We start from the raw sequence: 18,157 nt of genomic DNA, 5'->3' as shown, positions 1-18,157 counted from the left end.
TTCTTGTAATTATTTACTGCCATTTGTTTTCAGCTTAAAGAACTCTCCTAGTGTTTTTTATAAGGCTGGTTTAAGAGTGATAAACTCTTTTAGCTCTTACTTGTCTGAAAAACTCTTAACACTCCTTCAATTCTGAATGATCACCTTGCTGGGTAGCATATTCTTGATTAGAAGATTTTTTTTTTTTTCAGCACTTTCAATATGGCATGCTACTACTCCCTTCTGGATGGCAACATTTCTGCCGAGAAATCTGCTGTTAGCCTCATGGGACTTCCTTTGCACTTAACACTGTTTTTCTCTTGCTGCTTTTAAGATTCTATCTTTAACTTTTGTGGTTTTATTTTATTATTATTTTTATAATATTGGCAAAATGTTGGCAACTGGAGTTATGAGGTTGCATGCCTTGACTAAGACAGACAAAGAAGTACAATTCTGGGTCTGACTGGTGAGAATGCTTCCCTTCCCTTTTTTCCCTGTCACTCCAGAAATCACAACGACAATGGAGAGCACCCCATTTAGCTTACTTATTCTTGAGAGAGAGACATGGTGTGAGTCGGGGATGGGCTGAGAGAGAGGGAGGCACAGAATCTGAAGCAGGCTCCGGGCTCTGATCTGTCAGTACAGAGCCTGACATGGGGCTCAAACTCACAAACCGTGAGATCATGACCTGAGCTGAAGTCAGATGCTTACCCAACGGAGCCACCCAAGTTCTCCTAACTTTGGATGTCTTAATTGTAATGTGTCTTGGTGTGGCTCTCTTTGGGTTCCTGGACCCAAATTTATGTGCTTCCTGGCCCTGGATGTCTGTTTCCTTCCTTAGGTTCTAAGAGTTTTCAGACATTATGTCTTCAAATATGTTTTCTGCCCCCTCTTCCCTTTCTTTTCCTTCTGGGATCCTTGTAATGAGAATGTTATTTCACTTGATGTTGTTTTAGTTATCTTCAATTTTTTAAAGTTCTTTTTTTGGGGTGCCTGGTGGCTCAGTTGGTTAAGTGCTGCCACTTGATTTCAGCTCAAGTCATGATCTTGTGGTTTGATTTCAAGCCCTGCACTGGGCTCTGCGCTGACAGTGCAGAGCCTTCTTGGGATTCTTTCCCTCCCTCTCTCTCTACCCATCCCCACTCGTGCTCTCTCTATCTCTCTCTCTCTCTCAAAATAAATAAATAAACTTAAAAAAATGTTTTCTTCTTCTTGCTGCTGGGTCTGGATGAGTTCTGTTGCTTTGTCTTCCAGCTCACAAATCCCTACTTCTGTTTCATCTAGTCTGCTGCTGAACCCCTCCAGTGCATTTTTCAGTTCAGTTATTGTATTCTTCAACTCTGTGACTTTGTTATGTTTTCCATCTCTTTGTTGATGTCATCACTGTGTTCCTCTATTCTTCTGCTGAGTTTGGTGAGCATCTTTATGAACATGACTTTGAATTCTTTACTAGGTAGATTACTTATCTCCATATCATTTGGATCTTTTTCTGAAGATTTCTTCTTTTGTTTGGAACATATTTTTCTGTTTCCTCATTTTGCTTGACTGTTTGTTTCCATGTATTAAATGAAACAGTTATCTCTCTTAGTCTTGAAGGCATGACCTTGTATAGATGATGACCCTTCTCACGCAACCCTGCCCTAGCTCATGGGAACCTTTGTGATTGTCTAAACTGCCTGATTCATTCTTGATATACCCTCATTGTTGATGGTGTGCCAAGACTTGTTACTAAGTCAAGGGGAGGAATTTCATTATGTACCTAATTTCAGGCTGACTGGAAGCCAAGCCCTCAGGCAGCAGCTTTTAAGATATGAAAATATTTATAGTCCTGTGGATCTGCAATTGTAATACCTGTAGGCCTCCACACCAGGAGACCTGGATGTTTCCAGGGTGACAGTTGTCAAAATCAGGGCTCCAGGTGAGTATGTAAGCTCCTTTCTGAGAAGTCTCATTGGGTTGTAGCAAGGCCAAGGGTATGTGCAAGGATGGTGTCTTCCTGCTTATGTTCCCTGTGGTTGCCTCCTTAGCCTCTAGATGTGTGGGAAACTTGAAGCCTGTCCCTCAGGCTGAAGCTCCAGACTAAATAAACAGGCCATTTTCAGAGGAAGACAGCTTGTTTCAGTTTGCTGTCTGTGCAGTGCCTTGGAATTGGTGGCCTGCCAAGAGCTGTCTTTCAGATTGTTATAGTCCTGTAGGGCTCTGGGACACCAGCCCTCTTCACCACCAGGGCCAGGTGATCCAGGGGTATCTGCTGTGTAGACCACACATACCTGCTGGCTTTAGTGAGGCAGCTGGAAAGTGTAGCGGGCCAGGCACATTCCTGAAGCCTTCCTAAAGCCAGTGGGAAAATGTCTTGCCTGCATGTGCTCACAGGCTTCAGCAATGCGGCAAGGAACAGCCCTGTCTGTGTATATGCTGGTTTTAGGCTATGAATGGAAGGACGATCTGACTCCTTTCACCACGTGTCTTAGCAAGGTGGTGGGGAAGTGTCCCAAGCACCTGTCTCCATGCTCTCCAGCCTCAGCAAGTGCCATGACCACTCACCTCACCTGTTCCAGCAAGGTGGTGGGAGGGTGATATGGCCATTCTCGCCTACTTATGCTACTAAGCTATGTGGGGAGTGCAACAATGGCATCCACTAATACCTCCATCTCTGGAGAGCACCTCAATTGTCCACCCTCCCCCCGCCCCATGCCCAGCTGATGCCTCTATATCAGATCCAGCAAATGAATCTCCCTCACATATAATTTAGGTGTTTTTCAAACTGCTGGGTTTTTCCCCCCTTGGGTCTCAGGTAAAACAGGACAACATGTAAGCTCTCCACAAGAAATCTCAGTTTCCTATAGCATTTGGGGATGCTCAGACATTGGTTCCACTGCTTATCCAAGGCAGATGGTCAGGAGCTCATCTTTCTGGTATAGATCCCATGGGACGGTATAGATCTTTCTGATATAAGTCACACATTGGGCACCAAAACATTGCTTCTCTGGGAGAAGTGCCTGTCTGGTGAGATCTCTCCCTATTGTGTATTGCCGTGCTGGAGCTGGGGTTTTGTAAGGCCATGTCTCTGCCTCACTACCAGTCTCGATGCTGTCCTTTTATTCTTTGTTGTGGAGGGCATTGATCTAGTTTTCCAATCTTTTCCAGAAGGAAATTATCCATATGTAGCTGTAGATGTGGGTATGTCTGTGAGAGGAGGGAAGTTCAGGATATTTCTTATGCCACCATCTTGGAGGACCCTACAACAGATATTGATTATACTCTGCAACCTAAGTCAACGTTGGCAAAAATTAATAATGCAGGCAACTTACTGAGAATTCTGGATCCCAAGCCCCTTCATCCTTTAACAGCCAGATAAGCAAGGCAAGTCTTACTTAATTGGGCTTGAAGTATATGGTAAATTAGTACAACTGTTGATTTAATTACTGTCAGTAGTAATCTAGGAGAAATGGTATTACTAACGATTCGTAGCTTCCCCAAACAACTAAATATGTTAGATGGCTGTTTCCATAGGACAAAAGCAACTCCAACTGATTTTAACCTGATGGACAACTGTTTTCAGTATAAATGAACTCGTTAACTTAGCATGATTCCAATTTCCAGAGACCCATTTCCACAAACGTAAAAGAAAATCTCAGCAACAGACATATTTATGAACTTCATGACACAATGTCTTAATATCTTGTTCCTGTGCTTGCTTACTCCTTTCTTAAATATCCAAGTAACAAAGAATATTTTTAAAGTATAATTTTAAATGATTTGTTTTTCTTTCAATTTCAAATAAATTGTCCCATTCATTCAAGTCAAATCTTCTCTCAAAATCTAGCTTGGTTTGGAAAACTGGTCTGTTAATCTGAAAAGTATTTCTCTCTAAATAGTGAATCAACAAACAAATTCTAGAAACCTTCATGTTGTGTCATTGGTAAAGCTTCTTTGGGACATTCTATACCCATTAGTCAAATTTGGGGGTATCATCTTTGCTAGAAATGATCATTTGAAAAAGGCTAGATTTGTATAAATAGTTCTGGGAGGACAAATTCAGTGCTAAGAAAAATTTTTTGACCACTTAAAATTTGAGTGGCCATTTTCCCCTTGCTACCTTAGCAAAACCAGAAGTGAAAAAGCAAATGAATTTTTCCTTGCATTCTAATTAAAAGTAAATTGTTTCTGACTTTGTGTGAGTGAATTTTTATTTGTGAGCCAACCTCTCATTAATTACTGACACTATAAATTAGACAGAATTAAATGTTCCAGGTAGTCTGTAATGCATTTACAGGTGCTGTATATTTTTGATATTTTATTTTATATTGCATTGTTATTATATAAAGTAAAATATCAAAAATATTATAATCGCAGAGTATACGTAAATGATAAGTTATGGCTATATGCTGCACATTTCAAGACAAACTTGAGTTGAAAGATACTATTCAAGTATGAGAGGGAAAAAAGGTATGAAATAGTCAGATATCTACATGAACCCAGTAGAGGTGACTTCAAAGTCAAGATTCCCATTGCCTGTGGAGCCTATTAAGAAGACAGATACTAGCAATTTGAAGAACAATGTGTGTTTATTTAAGGAAATACATCCAGCTGTTCCTCTAAGGCAGTTTCAAGTTCACTAGGGGTCAAAAGAATCATATAATATAAAATATAACACTTCCCAATGATAAGCAGCCGAGGGCATGAAGCATTACAAATATATATGCCACACTCTCTATAAGGAGTTTCACAAAATAGATGTGGATTTTATCTTTATTTTAAATATAAATGAAATTCTCAAGATAATATAAAGTCAATGATAAAAGACCATTAAGACCTTGAGTCAATATTAACACATATATAATGTAGCCTTATATAAGTAAAGGTGTCAGAAAGTCCATAATCAGAATGGGAGTGCAATTCAGTAAATAATGCCAAGAAGATCAATAACTACAAAAAGGAAAATGAATCAAAAGGTTATGCCAAACAATTTAGCTGTTCTAGACCAAAAAGTGTGTAACTACTCACAGTGAATTACTAAATCACTGCAGAGCACTTCGATTTTCTAAGTTCTGGAAACCTTTTTTTCTTTTGCGGAAAAGACGGCAAATGTATTCATATGTTAATATTTCACTTGCATATATATGTAAAACTTTTCCTCAAGATATTTTTTTCTGTTTTTATAGGACTCAAAAAACAGGAATATTGGTCAAACAATATATTTTGCTTTATGAAGTTAATTTCTTTGTTTCCTCAAGGGACATATAAGTTTATTCTTTCACCCTGGTCAACACACATATTTCAATTTAACTTCTTGTGTTCAATTTCCTAGAGATTAGTATCAAAATTATAAATAACATTTGAAATTGGAATGGAAATTAAAAGTGCCATAGATTACTAGATTATTGCTTTTACATGTTCAGTTATAGCTCTACTACAGAAATTATATTAGTCATGTGTAACAAAATGCTTAAAACAGTACCTGGCTATATAGTAAGAATAAAATAGATGTCAAATGTTATTTTTATTGTTTTTGGTAGTATTATTAATTCATTTCTGCTGTCCCATTTTCTACTTGGATATAAGCAAAATTCTAATCATAAAATCATATGAAGTTAGAGCTCAAATTTTTTTAATAAACATTTTATGTTTGGTAGGAGGTAGGCAATTTCTAAAATTCTGATGATCTTCACAGCCGTTCAGTAGAGAACATTTACGTGAACAACTGGGGACAGAGTCAATGTCATGGCTCTTTTGTAGGTCTAGATATAAATGCAGCACAGCTTCTCAGAAGAGAGAAGCTAAAAGAGTAGGGGAGGTAGGATAGCCAAGTTGTTTTCTGAAAGTAGAGAAGTTAAAAGAAAATGTACAAATGATCACCCTCTACAAAAGTGACCTCTGACTTTGTGGAGCATTGCAAAACACAAAACGCATGGACCAGAGAGAGAGAGAGACAGAGACAGAGACATAGAGAGAAAGGAAGAGAGGGAGGGAGAGGGAGAGACTGAGTAAGAATTCCTCCAGGTGGAACCAGTCACAGGCTGGAGCCTGTAAAAGCAAATCAAATTATTAAGGATGTGAGACAGACCAATATGTATTTGTATATAAGGTCAATCAGTATCAGGGGTGTTATTAGTCAGCTTTTGTACATCTCTGATCTTAAACTGGTAACTATGGTCCCATTTGGCATGCATAATCAGAGAATCCTGAATCTATCCATGCGGACATGATTCCACGAGGAATGTACAAAGTTACAAGTTCTCAATCCATATCAGTTACAGAATTCATATTAGAAACTTGAGAGAAAAAAGACTGCAGAAATTTCAGATGTCGGACCAGAATTCCAAACCAGCATCAACAATAGAGAAAAAAGGATTGAACTTAATAGTGTCCTCCAGAGAGCTTTACTTATCAAGCACAATTTATTTATTTATTTACTCTTAGTGCAAACTGAGAGAATTTTTTGAAACGTAGATCATATGAATCTTCAAATGATTCTGTAATAAATAATGTCATCATTTGTGAATTAAGAGTCATGATTAATTTTATCTTCACAGTTATATAAGGTATCAATATAATATTTGTTTTAAATAAGACTCCATTTTTATCGTTGATATCCAGTTGGTAATAAAGAATTTCAAAAAATACAGATTTGTATGAGATAAAATGTAGTAATAAAGATGTATTCAACAGCTAAGACAACTCATGTTCCAATAATCGAACATCAAACCTATTAACCATCTTGACCACTGAGATGCCAATTCTACATCAAGACTGGCAGGGGCGCCTGGGTGGTTCAGTCAGTTAAGCATCCGACTCTTGATCTTGGCTCAGGCCATGATCTCACGGTTTGAGCTCGAGCCCCGCATCAGGATCTGTGCTGACAGTGGAGAGCCTGCTTGGATTCTGTCTCTCCCTCTCTCTGCCCCTTCCCTGCTCGCTCTCTGGCCCTCTCTCAAAATAAATAAATAAACTTAAAAAAAAAAAACCTGCCGGCAGTCTTATTTCTTCCTGCAACTACTTTAAAAAGCCTTACAATTCTATGAAACTATGAATTTATTTTTTCTCATAGCATGATTTTAAAGATATAGAGAATTAATAATCCAAGGATATTTACAGGAAGATAAATCAGAGATATTCTTGTTCAAATAATTTTTCTGATGTCTATATGACCACAATTTGATTCTCCTTCAATTAACAATTGGATGTCTTGCCTAGTATGAAATGTAATGCTTTTTAAAATAACTTTTTTTTATCATTTTCATTTTAATAAAAGTAATGCAAGAGTCACTTAGAAGTATGGATAGTGTTTCTAAAAGTTAACATGCATTATATACAAATTCAGTTACAAATAAAAAATATTGTTTACTTTAATTCTGTGTCTTACTCCATCCATCCAATGCCTCAATGCTTTTTGGATCTCCTATCTTTTCATTAACTCTCTATTGCCTCCTTTGTGGCCCTCTAATATCCCAGCTACCCCAGAGAATTTGCACATGTTATTTCTGTCTGGAACTCTCCAGGAAGAAGCAGAGTTTGTTCCCTCTTTTCCTTCAGGTCTGAGTAAATGTCATCTTAATCACAGTGGCTTTTCCTGACTACCCTATAGAAAATAGCAGTTCTCCAACCTACCTTCAAAAATTCCCCTTCCCTTTTGCTTGCACTATTTTTCACTATAGTACTTAGCATCACACAGCATATTATGTAATTTTTTGTTTGTCACCTTTGTCTTGAACTTTGTAATATAACGGGTGATCAATACATATTTCTTTAAATGAATGAGTTTCACACGATGGCTATGCATTGTTATGGACAAAGCATTGCATCATGCTCTGAGAATACTTCAACAAGAACTAAAGGTACCTTACAAGAAAAAACCTCAGATAGAACATAGGAAGTATAAATAAAATTATCAAATAGCATCTGAAAAGAGAGAAGAAAAGGATAAAATTGATGTGGAAACTGAAGAGACCTTCATGAAGGATTTGACATTTGAGTGAACCCTTGACTAGAGATGATTTCTACACATGAAGATGCTGGTGAGGACTATCCATCAACAGGAAGATGTATGGGCAAAAACACAGATATAAGAGAAGCTATAGTGAATTTTGTGGATGATTCAGTAGCCTGATAAAGGCTAGAACAAAGTGCTATCAAGGAAAAGTAGGCAGTGAGTGACAGTGATGTAAATATGTGTTTATAAGGTCATGTTTGTATTTCATTTACCGGTTCAGTGATTCCTAACATTTGGGAATATGAAAACACTTCTTCAAAACATTGAAACATAACAAAACCCCTATGTGATATAATTGGTTGAAAAATCATATAAGATATATGGCATTAAAAGCCATTACAAATTTAGTACCATCTTTTCAATACATTTTATTTAATTAAACATGTCACTTTAGAAGCAAAAAAAATAGTATGTGTGTATATATGTTGTAAAAACATACATGGGAGATACACACATAGGTGTATATATATATATATATATATATACACTTTTTATCACCATTATACAGGCAATGGTTAATATTTATATGGATTTTAGGGCCTCTTGCAGTAAATCCATGGTCACATGGATTTGGAGCACATGAGCCCAGAGCCACAGTCTAGGCAACAAGAACCCATAAAATGAGTAGGAGAATTACATGATGAGGTCTATGTTGTGGAAACTCTGAGGGTTAGAGATTGAAGATACCTCAGAAAACATCTGTGCACAGTCTGCTAATGTTATAGAAAAAGAAATTGCAACCCATAGAGATAATAGATATTGGCCAAGATTACAGGTAGAGGACTATGGCTAGTATTCAGGTTCCTGAAGTGATCTCATTAAGCATTTCCATAATGGGATGGATAAGATGGATAAGCACCCAAAAATATCACTAGTAATCAAAAATGAACATCTGTTCCTATTTGGTAAAATAAGATGAAATGTTACACACTTAAAATCAGATGTACACTGTTCTCTTTGCTGTGGTATGGGGGTTGTGGTATTTTCAAAATTCAGTATCTAATAGCATATGGATCCTACTCTAGTTTTTCTCTGAGTCTGTATTTAAAAAACATATTCATCTTCAAGAATTTATCTCTATGTCTCTTTCAAAAACTAAAACAATATGTTTGCTCAAGGTCATTTGGAACTTTGACAAGGGAGGTCGTAAGTATACATTGTTTTATACATACTATAACATTTTGAAAACTTAAACATAAACTGCACACCCCAATAGATTGATATAGTATGCATGAAAAAAATTCTATGTCTAAACACTAAAGAACAAAGTTATTTACAGTAATGATGATTCTTTCCTCCACCTAATGTGTAAAAACCGGTTTACATATATTAGAGTCCCTTAAAGTGGTTTCTACCTGTCTGGCTCTGGCAAAATCAACGTTCGACATATGCGAACATTTTTTTATTACCACGCAACAAATTCTGTATCTAATTGAAAGTCATTATGCAGTTGCGCACAGGTAAGACCTGCTACCTGAATGAACACTGAAGCTGTTCCATTTTCCACAGTTACTGCTTCACCAGAAGCATGGAAAAGAGTACCCTTCCCTCCCTTTCCTTCACCTCTGTGGGGAATTATAAATAACCAATTTAGACACGAGTGAGGAATGGATTTCAAAGTCCCACATGAATTTTCAAAGGCTTAGTGTCATTTACACTTTAAAATGTCTTTTACCAATATTCTGGCTCGCTCACTCCCTCTCTTCAAACCCCTAGCACAGCCACATGCGCCTCACCTATTCCTCTCACCAGGTCCTCTAAAAGAAAGTTGCATTATTTCCACTAAAGGATAGTACAGTAAGTCTTTAGGGAATGAGGAAATTAGAAAGTTTATTTATGTACTTTCTCAATTTTAAAGAAAATCATAAGAACACTTGCCTTCTTTCTCACATTGAGATTTTGTTAAGTGTGCAATTATTGCCTTAATTGGATTACAATTGCCTTGAGGCTAGTTTATGCCTTTTACATCATCAAACACACACACATAAAAGATATGATTGAAAATGGAAATGCACAGGATTTTGGTGAAGGGATAATTCAATATTTTTATATAGCCATTGGATAGCAAACAATTGCATTACTTTCCACTTCTGCAAATATTATTAGTGTAAGATAGAAATTCATTTAAGGATTCTATTTGCTTTTATTGCTAACCTTTCTATATACTTTAATTTTATTATATTCCTGCTCTCCAATATTTTGTATGATTAGAATATAGAAACAGTTGATGCAGTATAACATAGCTAACAGATACAATTAAACATAAGTAATACATTCGATGTTTTTTTAAGTAAACCATTTAGTACACCCTACTGTGTTCATCCCTGTATAATTATACATCTTCTGACTTGTCTCATGTAATTCACAATTTCTTCCTGCTGCTTAATCGCAGACTTCAGCAAGCACATCTTAAAGGAGAGACTCAGTACAATTTGTCTATAATCTTTTATTTGCCATGTGCATTAAGGTGATGATTGCCTACATGGAAAAAAATGAGGGGGTGTATAAAAGATACAGGAGTAAAGGCGCAGGACGGTCTTAAAGTACATGCATAATTTAGATTCATTCTTGTGGGAGGAAATCACAAGGAAATTAATCAGCAATGTATTTGTAGACTTTGCACCAATCATTTTTGTAAGAAACAAGTAACAGTTATCCTATGTTATTTCTCAGTCACAAGGAAGAGAGGCATCAAAAGGCAATCAGGCACAGAAAATCAAACTGGCAGTCCCGGCCCTCAGAGCTTTCTGTGGTGCATAAAACTTCTTTGAACAAGAGAAATGTTAGTGTTCCGGGCTCAGGTGGAAATAGACCCAAAACATTATCACACTAAAAAAATATTACATTTCTATCACATTTTGGCCTTTTGATAGAGTAAGTGTTGTCGATAGTCTTTCTGTATTTTATAATATTTAATAACGTCTAAAGACATCATAAGGAATAATGAAAAAGTACAGACTTCGACTAAAGAACAAGTTGTAGTTACCTGTCTAAGGTGGTAAACAGAGTCAGTGATCAGAAACACTGGGCTGAATATGGGAAAATTTACTTTAGACAATAGGGAAGATGAAGTGGTAACGAACTGAGCTTACTAGAGAGAGGTGATTGGAAAGCTTTTCATGGCAGGCATATTGCTTTACCATAAAACACAGTTTTATTATAAGACTTTGGTTTTTAGCTAAACCTAATGGCTTTCAGTAACATAATCATCTTTGTTCTGGACTTTAGGCCAGGGTAACTGTGCTGCTCCTTTTCAGTCAGAATCAATTCCTTTGGGGTAGATTACAAATGACTCCTTTTAACCCTTTAAAGTGGTGCCTGTAGCGAATTATGTTCCAAATGTGCTCCGGACCAAGAAGTTTGGCAATGAATACCCTGTTACATATTCAGCTTGTCATTCACAATTAACTCTCTCCCTCTGTTCTGAACTGTTTTATTTCTCCCAAGAGTTATAATTGAAATTGGATAAATAAATAGAAGTTTTAGGCTAGCTTCCCAAACCTTTCAATAGACTTCTAGGAAAGGAAATCTACCACTTCTGGAAAGGAAAGGAAAAGAAAAAAGAGAGAGAGAGAACTATCTAGTGATCATGCCTGAATGAAGGCTGCTGAGCTAGACTGAAATTCCATTTGATCTGTTTCTCTGTTGATTTTGTAAACCTTTCCAAAGGTTTCCATAGTAACAAGTGAATTATCCCCTCTCCCCCCAACATTTTCCAAGCATGTAACAGGGATAGATAAAGGTTAGAGAGAAAAAAGCTACAATATTTTTTCTACTACCAGGATAGATCTGAAGAAGTCATGATTAGTCTTTTAAGGAATCAAGTATGTTTCTCCCACTACAGTCATATGAAAAAGTTGGGTCAGAATTTACTTACATCTCTGATGTCTGCGTTTGCTTCTGTACATGGTCATCCTGAAAAAATCCGACTTTCTAAGAAGTAATTGCTTTGACCACGGAGACAAAGAGACCGGTTGGGCTCCTGCTTTGCAGTAAGACTGTTGCTCACTGACAGAAGGTAACCAGCAATCACACAGTGAAAGCCAGGGTAATACCATTCTCATAAAATTACAGGGGAGATGCTACAGCCTGTAACTACTCTATCTAATGCAAATCTTCTAGAGGAAATTGTATTTCCTTCACCTCCCCCCAACTGGTATCAGTTAAGTTCTCTAATAAAATCTGCACTATTAAAGTGCTGTGCTTGAAGCAATGTTGAATTAAGAACAGATTCGTGTATTTAACAAGAACAGTAAAACTGAAAATATAAATAGGAAATATAAAAACCCATGTTTGATATTTATAGAAAGCAAAAACTATCCTTTGGGTTCATATGTCTTTCAGCCACCCTATAGTGCTTAGATGTGTATTTTATTTTTGAAACTCTTCTAAATTCTTTCTCTGAGCTCTCAATGCACTTTGCATGTTCAATTATTAAAGCAATTATCACTTTTAGTTCGGTCTATTTCTCCAAACAGACTGCGTCTCAGGCAGTGCAAGAGTTGTAATGTTTTTACATCATTTCCCCAGGCCTAGAATTGAAGGGGCACTCAATAGGGTCTCAGGCTCAGTGAGTGCCTACTATGTGCTAGGTATCCCCTATGTGCTATGTGCTATGTGTCCCCTCCTGAAAGGAGCTTTTCACGAATCTTTCCCCCACCTTCATCCTTCCTGCCTCATTTTTGTCCTCAGACCTCTATTTTCACAGTATTGTGGGCATATCCTTATCTGAACACATTGCACACTGTCAACTGGGCAGCATGGAAGCTTTGTCTTCATAAACCTTGTACTCTCTGTGCTGAGCACTGCCTGGCACCCAGCAGAAACTCAGGAGTGCTACCTCTCCCAACCACTCCAAAATTGTGTATGATTTCAAATCTCCTCCATGTGCTAATTAGGGTGTTTGAAAAGCAGATTTATTTAGAATACAGAGGATTTATCCACCAGTGAATAATTTCTATGTAATAAGACTTCCTGATTATACATTAAGCTTCATCTTCCAGCTAAAAGCAGAAGACATTTTCAACTGCCAAAATTCTTTTCCAGTGTTAACAAACTCAGTCTACTTATTGATAGGAGGTGATATCAACTCCATAATTCTTAGTAGAAGGATTGTTTCAATGTCAAGAATATTTTTACATTTAAGTAATTACTATATTTCATGATCACAGATATCAAGAATAGCATTTAGGCAGTTTTTTTAAAATAGTATTCCTGTCCAGTTTCTTGACTTTTGACTAACAAGCTGTAGTATTTAGTAAGATTCTTTGTCAAAGACCACTATGGTTGTATTTTCATATAAGAAATGGTCAGTTATGGAACACCAGGAGGATTTTCCTTGTGTTTTCTCTAATAGTGATATTAAAATTTTCAATAAATAGGCCTTTTCTTACTGAGATGTAATACACCTTATATTCCACAGCCTTTACCTGCTTCTCTCCATAGCACTTTATAATCACCTGATATAGTCTGTATTTACTTGTTTTTCTGTCTCTGCCTATTAGAACATTAGCTTTCAGAGAACAGGGCTTTCTTTTTTCAGAGATATATATCCACAGGGCATATCAGTGCCTGATATAAAGTAGGCTTTCGGTAAATACTTGCTGAATAAAGGGCTCTGTATAAACTAATTTAAATAATAAATACAATACAACTATAGATTATTTTCCAGTAAATTTGGACAATAGTCAAATTCATGCTAATTGACTAAAGTTACTTTCTTACTTAATGCAAATACTAGTCATTTCATGTCTATATTTTGGTCCTGAGTTCACTGTTTTGAATGAAATTGTATATACTTAGAGGTGTGAAGATAAATTATAAATTTATGAAACAAAGTCACAACCACGAAGCAAGTTCTCCTTTATAAAAATTATTCATGCCATCTGGCCAATAAACCATAAAAATCTCTTATAAGCAAACAAAATTAAAAGTTTGTCTGACATACATGTATACATATCTATGATATGAATAAACATGTCATTGGTGATTATTAAGAAGAAATAGCTTAATGATATCATGACATGAATGGTATTAATTTTAACATTATTATATTACACAATCAAATTAGTTTTTCTCTTCACATTATTCTGTATTATCTGTAATTAATATCAATCGGAACAATTTTTGTAAAGACCATGTAACAATTTAATTAAATTCATGTACACACACCACAACTCCTGACCCAGCTTCACTCATCACACAGACATAGATACACATTAAAACAAGAATCCTGACTGACACTCATCAATGTTTGGTACACCTTTGCACTCTCAACCTTGTAACAGGGTTGACTTTCTTAGTTCCATGTAGGGATTTTCATCTTGTCAACACTTTTCCTGCATTACTTTTCTTACCACAGGGAATACAGAGGCATCCATCCACTCTTTGACTTCTATCTGTGTTTCATGCTTCAAACCATCAAAGTTGGGGACCTCAAATATTCCTGATGAATTAAGACCAACTTCATGAGTACCATGTTGCAGTACAGGTAGGAATATGAAGTGGCTGAGGGAGAGGAGAAGGTATTGGCTGGGAAACTTGCAGCCACAAGAATAGGGAGGAGGAATGTGGACACACGGAACAAAAAAAAAAGCGGTTAAAGAGAGAAGACAGGTCCAGGCATCTCATTCTTTCTTTCCTACACTCTTCAAGAATCCAGACTAAATGCAGTTGTTTTACCTTCAAAATCAGCTTTATGCCTATAATGTCAGAGGTCAAAAGAAGCAGTGCTTGTTTTATAAAACATCTCTCTATTCCCTGCAACATAATTTCCTGTAATGGACTCAATCTTTATATTCCGTATTTACAATACAAATTTAATGTGTTGATAAATTGGGAAGGATGATTTATCATCTAAAATCAAACGATTCTATCAACGTCTTTCTTCTTTTCAGGGAAGGAACTATCTAAAAAATAAAAGTTCCTGGCAAAGTAAGGGAAGACACATTTTAACATAAAAGAATAACCAGAAGGAAAGAAGGAAGGAAGGAAAGAAGGGAGGGTTGGAGGAAGGGAGGGAGGAAAGAAGAGAGGGAGGGAGGAAGGAAACACAGAAAGAAAGAATGTGTGTATTGTGTGTGTGTGTGTGGGTGGGTGTGGGTGTGGGTGTGTGTCAGAATGAGGAAAAGAAGTACTGTGTGCTGTGTATAAAGCACTGTGCTGAGTACACATCGTGTCTCATAATCTTTGCAATTCTATTACTTAGCTACCCCTACCTTCCTTTTAGAAACGAGTAAGCTTTCCCCAGACGAGGGCAGGTGCAGATAATATTCAGGGACACTGCATGGCTTACATAGTTGTGTTGAGATTATTTTATTGTAAGATAGATATGATTTTAGGACTGAATAAGGGACAATGCACAGGGTAGCTGCTGGAAAAGACTTATGTAGAAGTGTCGTTATAATGTCACTAGTAGTGTATTGAAATCAAGAAAACGATGTTTGCTGGAACTCGTCACACGGAATGAACACTGTGGTTTAATGAGAGCTAACATTCATTTAGGGAGTGCACATTAGGTGTTAGGCTGTCTTCTCAGAGTTTTACAGGATTACTCACTGAATATAAAAACAACCCTAGGATGGATTCCTCCTCCTCCTCCTATTACTATTATTATTATAGTTGTTGTTGTTTTTGCCCTTTTTGATGTTTAGCAAGATAAGGCTGAGAGATTAAGTGTTCTGACTAAAGTCTCACGGAGAACAAGAGGTAATGCCCTGCTTTGAACTAGTTGATCTTTCTCTGGAGCCGATGCAGTATAACATGTCATGCATGTAAGGTTGAAGGGATACTTTTGGTAGCTCTTTAGGCAACAAGGGTGGGAGAACCCACAGAGACTTATTTCCATAGCAAATAGTGGTGTTTAAATTCTCAGAGGGGTGAATGCAATTAACTGCAGGGCTTTGGCTGCTGGCAAGGACATCCACATTCAGAAGCACAGTGGACTGCTCGGGACTTTCTCTTTCTCTTCTCTTTCTCTCTCATGTCACCTCACCCACCTTTCCTCTTGCTACCCCAGCCCTCATCCTTTCCTCCAAATAAGACACTGAAAGAAGATTTAAAGAACACCAAGAGTATCACATTATTAGCCCATCCAGACGTTCTGATTTCCTTATCTGGTTTAAAAATTACAATATGTATGTAAGTGATGAATCACTAAATCCTACGCCTGAAACTACTATTACACGGTGCATTAACAAACTGGAATTTAAATAAGCACTTGGAAGGAAAAAATAAGTAACAATGATAATATGTGTTAATTTTGATAAAACTTTTAAGAAATTTATCAGACTTAGTATGTGAACTGTGCAGAAATATTTAACTTGAACTGCATGATATTTATATTTCGGAGAATTACTAGAACAATACAATGGTAAAACCAAAGAGGTGTAAAAAGTTAAGTTGCCAGAATTCCTCATTTACAGATGTCTGGTCTGAAACAGAGAGCTCTGACAAATTTGCCAGACTGGAAACCGAAGGGAACTGAGGGGCATGACCTCAAGCACCTTGAACCCTGTACTTGCAGCAGGGGCTTCAATCCAGGACTCCCGGAGTTAGCCTGGAGCTTCTCCCTCTGAACTCTCTACTCTGAAATTATTTCCTTAATTGATATGAGTGATACCTCAACTTTCCTTTGGTCAGTGTTTCTCAGGTTTTCACAGAAAGTTACCCACAATTCACCTTCTCTTTTGTCATTCTTGTCAGTCTACAGCACAATGTACAGATGAGGATCTTCTCTACCTGTCCCTCAGGCACATCAGCTGTCCCTGTGGGAACTCTGCCTTTTCTCCCCTCAGATATGAGCTCTGCCTTCTTTATTAAAACATCTCCTTGCTGGTACAGTCTCTAAAAATTCTTGATGAAAGTCCTTTGCTCAGGTACTTTCATGGATAACATCCAAGCATTTTCAACCACAGCACAATCACTGACCCATCGTTTCAACAATTTAAGAAAATATATCTGCATTCTCTGTACATGTCTATATCAAATGATTTGCTGTCTTGCCTAATGTTCTGGAACTGGATCCATATCTCTTTGCCCAGAGTCAAGTGCTCTTCTGTTGGTGGATAATCTAAAAATAGCTATTAATTAAAATATTGAGTGGCTATCATGTTAAAAAATTTTCTTGTCATTTTACCTAGTACCTCCCTTTACTAATAGATTTATCACTGTTCTTTTTTTTAATCAGAGAAAACATAAAACTTCCTAATGTTTCATCCAAGTTTTCATTTGTAATATAGGTTCAAATGAAGGGAAAATTTCCAAAAATGATGTTTCTTTATACTTGCCTGTTTGTACTTGACAAACAAGTCAATTGTAAATTCCTCAGTTTGGTTCATTAAATGTTTTTTACGTATCTGGAGAAGACTTTTCTAAGATTTTTTTGTAAACTACAATAGGATTGTATTACTAAGGTTTTATCCATTTCTTTGGACCTTCTCCAGTTTCTTATGGTCTAATATCAAAAAAATCTTTGAAATCAGTAAATTTTAAAAGTATTTTAATACTTAAAAGTATTCAACACAGTTAAATGTTTCTCTTTTATAACTCACCCTACAATTGATTTTATTTTTACTGAATCTCTTTAGTGGTAATTGTTTTTGAGAATCTTGCTTTTGCCTACTTCCTTTTCTGTATACAGTTTCCATTCCATCTTGTCTTAGTTTCATCATTCTTTCCTTATAGCTTAAATCTGATTATTCAGCCTTAGTTTTATCTTCTTAGTGGTCTTCTTTTCCCATTCATATTTGAATAAATTTATTTGCATTTTCTCGAGGCTAGTGGTATTCTATCTTTTTAATCACATCCTTTGGGTGGGCCCAAATATTTAATGGTTACTAAAAGATTTTTAAAAATTTTTTTAATGTTTATTTATTATTATTTTTTGAGAGACAGAAACAGAGCATGAGCAGGTGAGAGGCAGAGAGAGAGAGAGAGAGAGAGAGAGAGAGAACACAGAATCCAAAGCAGGCTCCAGGCTCTGAGCTGTCAGGGCAGAGCCCAATGCGAGGCTGGAACTCACAGACCATGAGATCATGACCTGAGCCGAAGTCAGACGCTTAACTGACTGAGCCACCCAGGTGCCCCACTAAAAGATTTTTTTTAAGAAGACTAAAACATAAGCAATAAAATTAACCTTGAACTTCCTACGGATTGTAACTGGAAGTATGAAGTAAGGTATTTATG

At 36.7% G+C, this 18,157-nt stretch overlaps 1 protein-coding gene across 8 annotated transcripts in view; it reads right to left on the bottom strand.

The window, feature by feature from the left end:
* Nucleotides 1–18,157, bottom strand: part of RALYL (RALY RNA binding protein like) — a 708,789-nt gene that overhangs the window by 200,936 nt on the left and 489,696 nt on the right. The window contains exon 1 of one of the 8 annotated variants that reach the window (XM_019453373.2): nucleotides 11,850–11,998. The exons of the other annotated variants lie outside the window; for them this stretch is intronic. Coding sequence (XP_019308918.1) covers nucleotides 11,850–11,886 — 37 coding nt within the window. The 5' untranslated portion in view covers nucleotides 11,887–11,998. Of the gene's footprint in view, nucleotides 1–11,849; nucleotides 11,999–18,157 lie in introns of those variants that run through there. 8 annotated transcript variants of the gene reach the window in all.

Source organism: Panthera pardus, unplaced genomic scaffold (genome assembly GCF_024362965.1).
Source record: "Panthera pardus isolate Hobbes unplaced genomic scaffold, ASM2436296v1 HiC_scaffold_7, whole genome shotgun sequence".
Classification (NCBI taxonomy): domain Eukaryota; kingdom Metazoa; phylum Chordata; class Mammalia; order Carnivora; family Felidae; genus Panthera; species Panthera pardus.
This window is presented reverse-complemented; position numbering and strand designations above follow the sequence as displayed.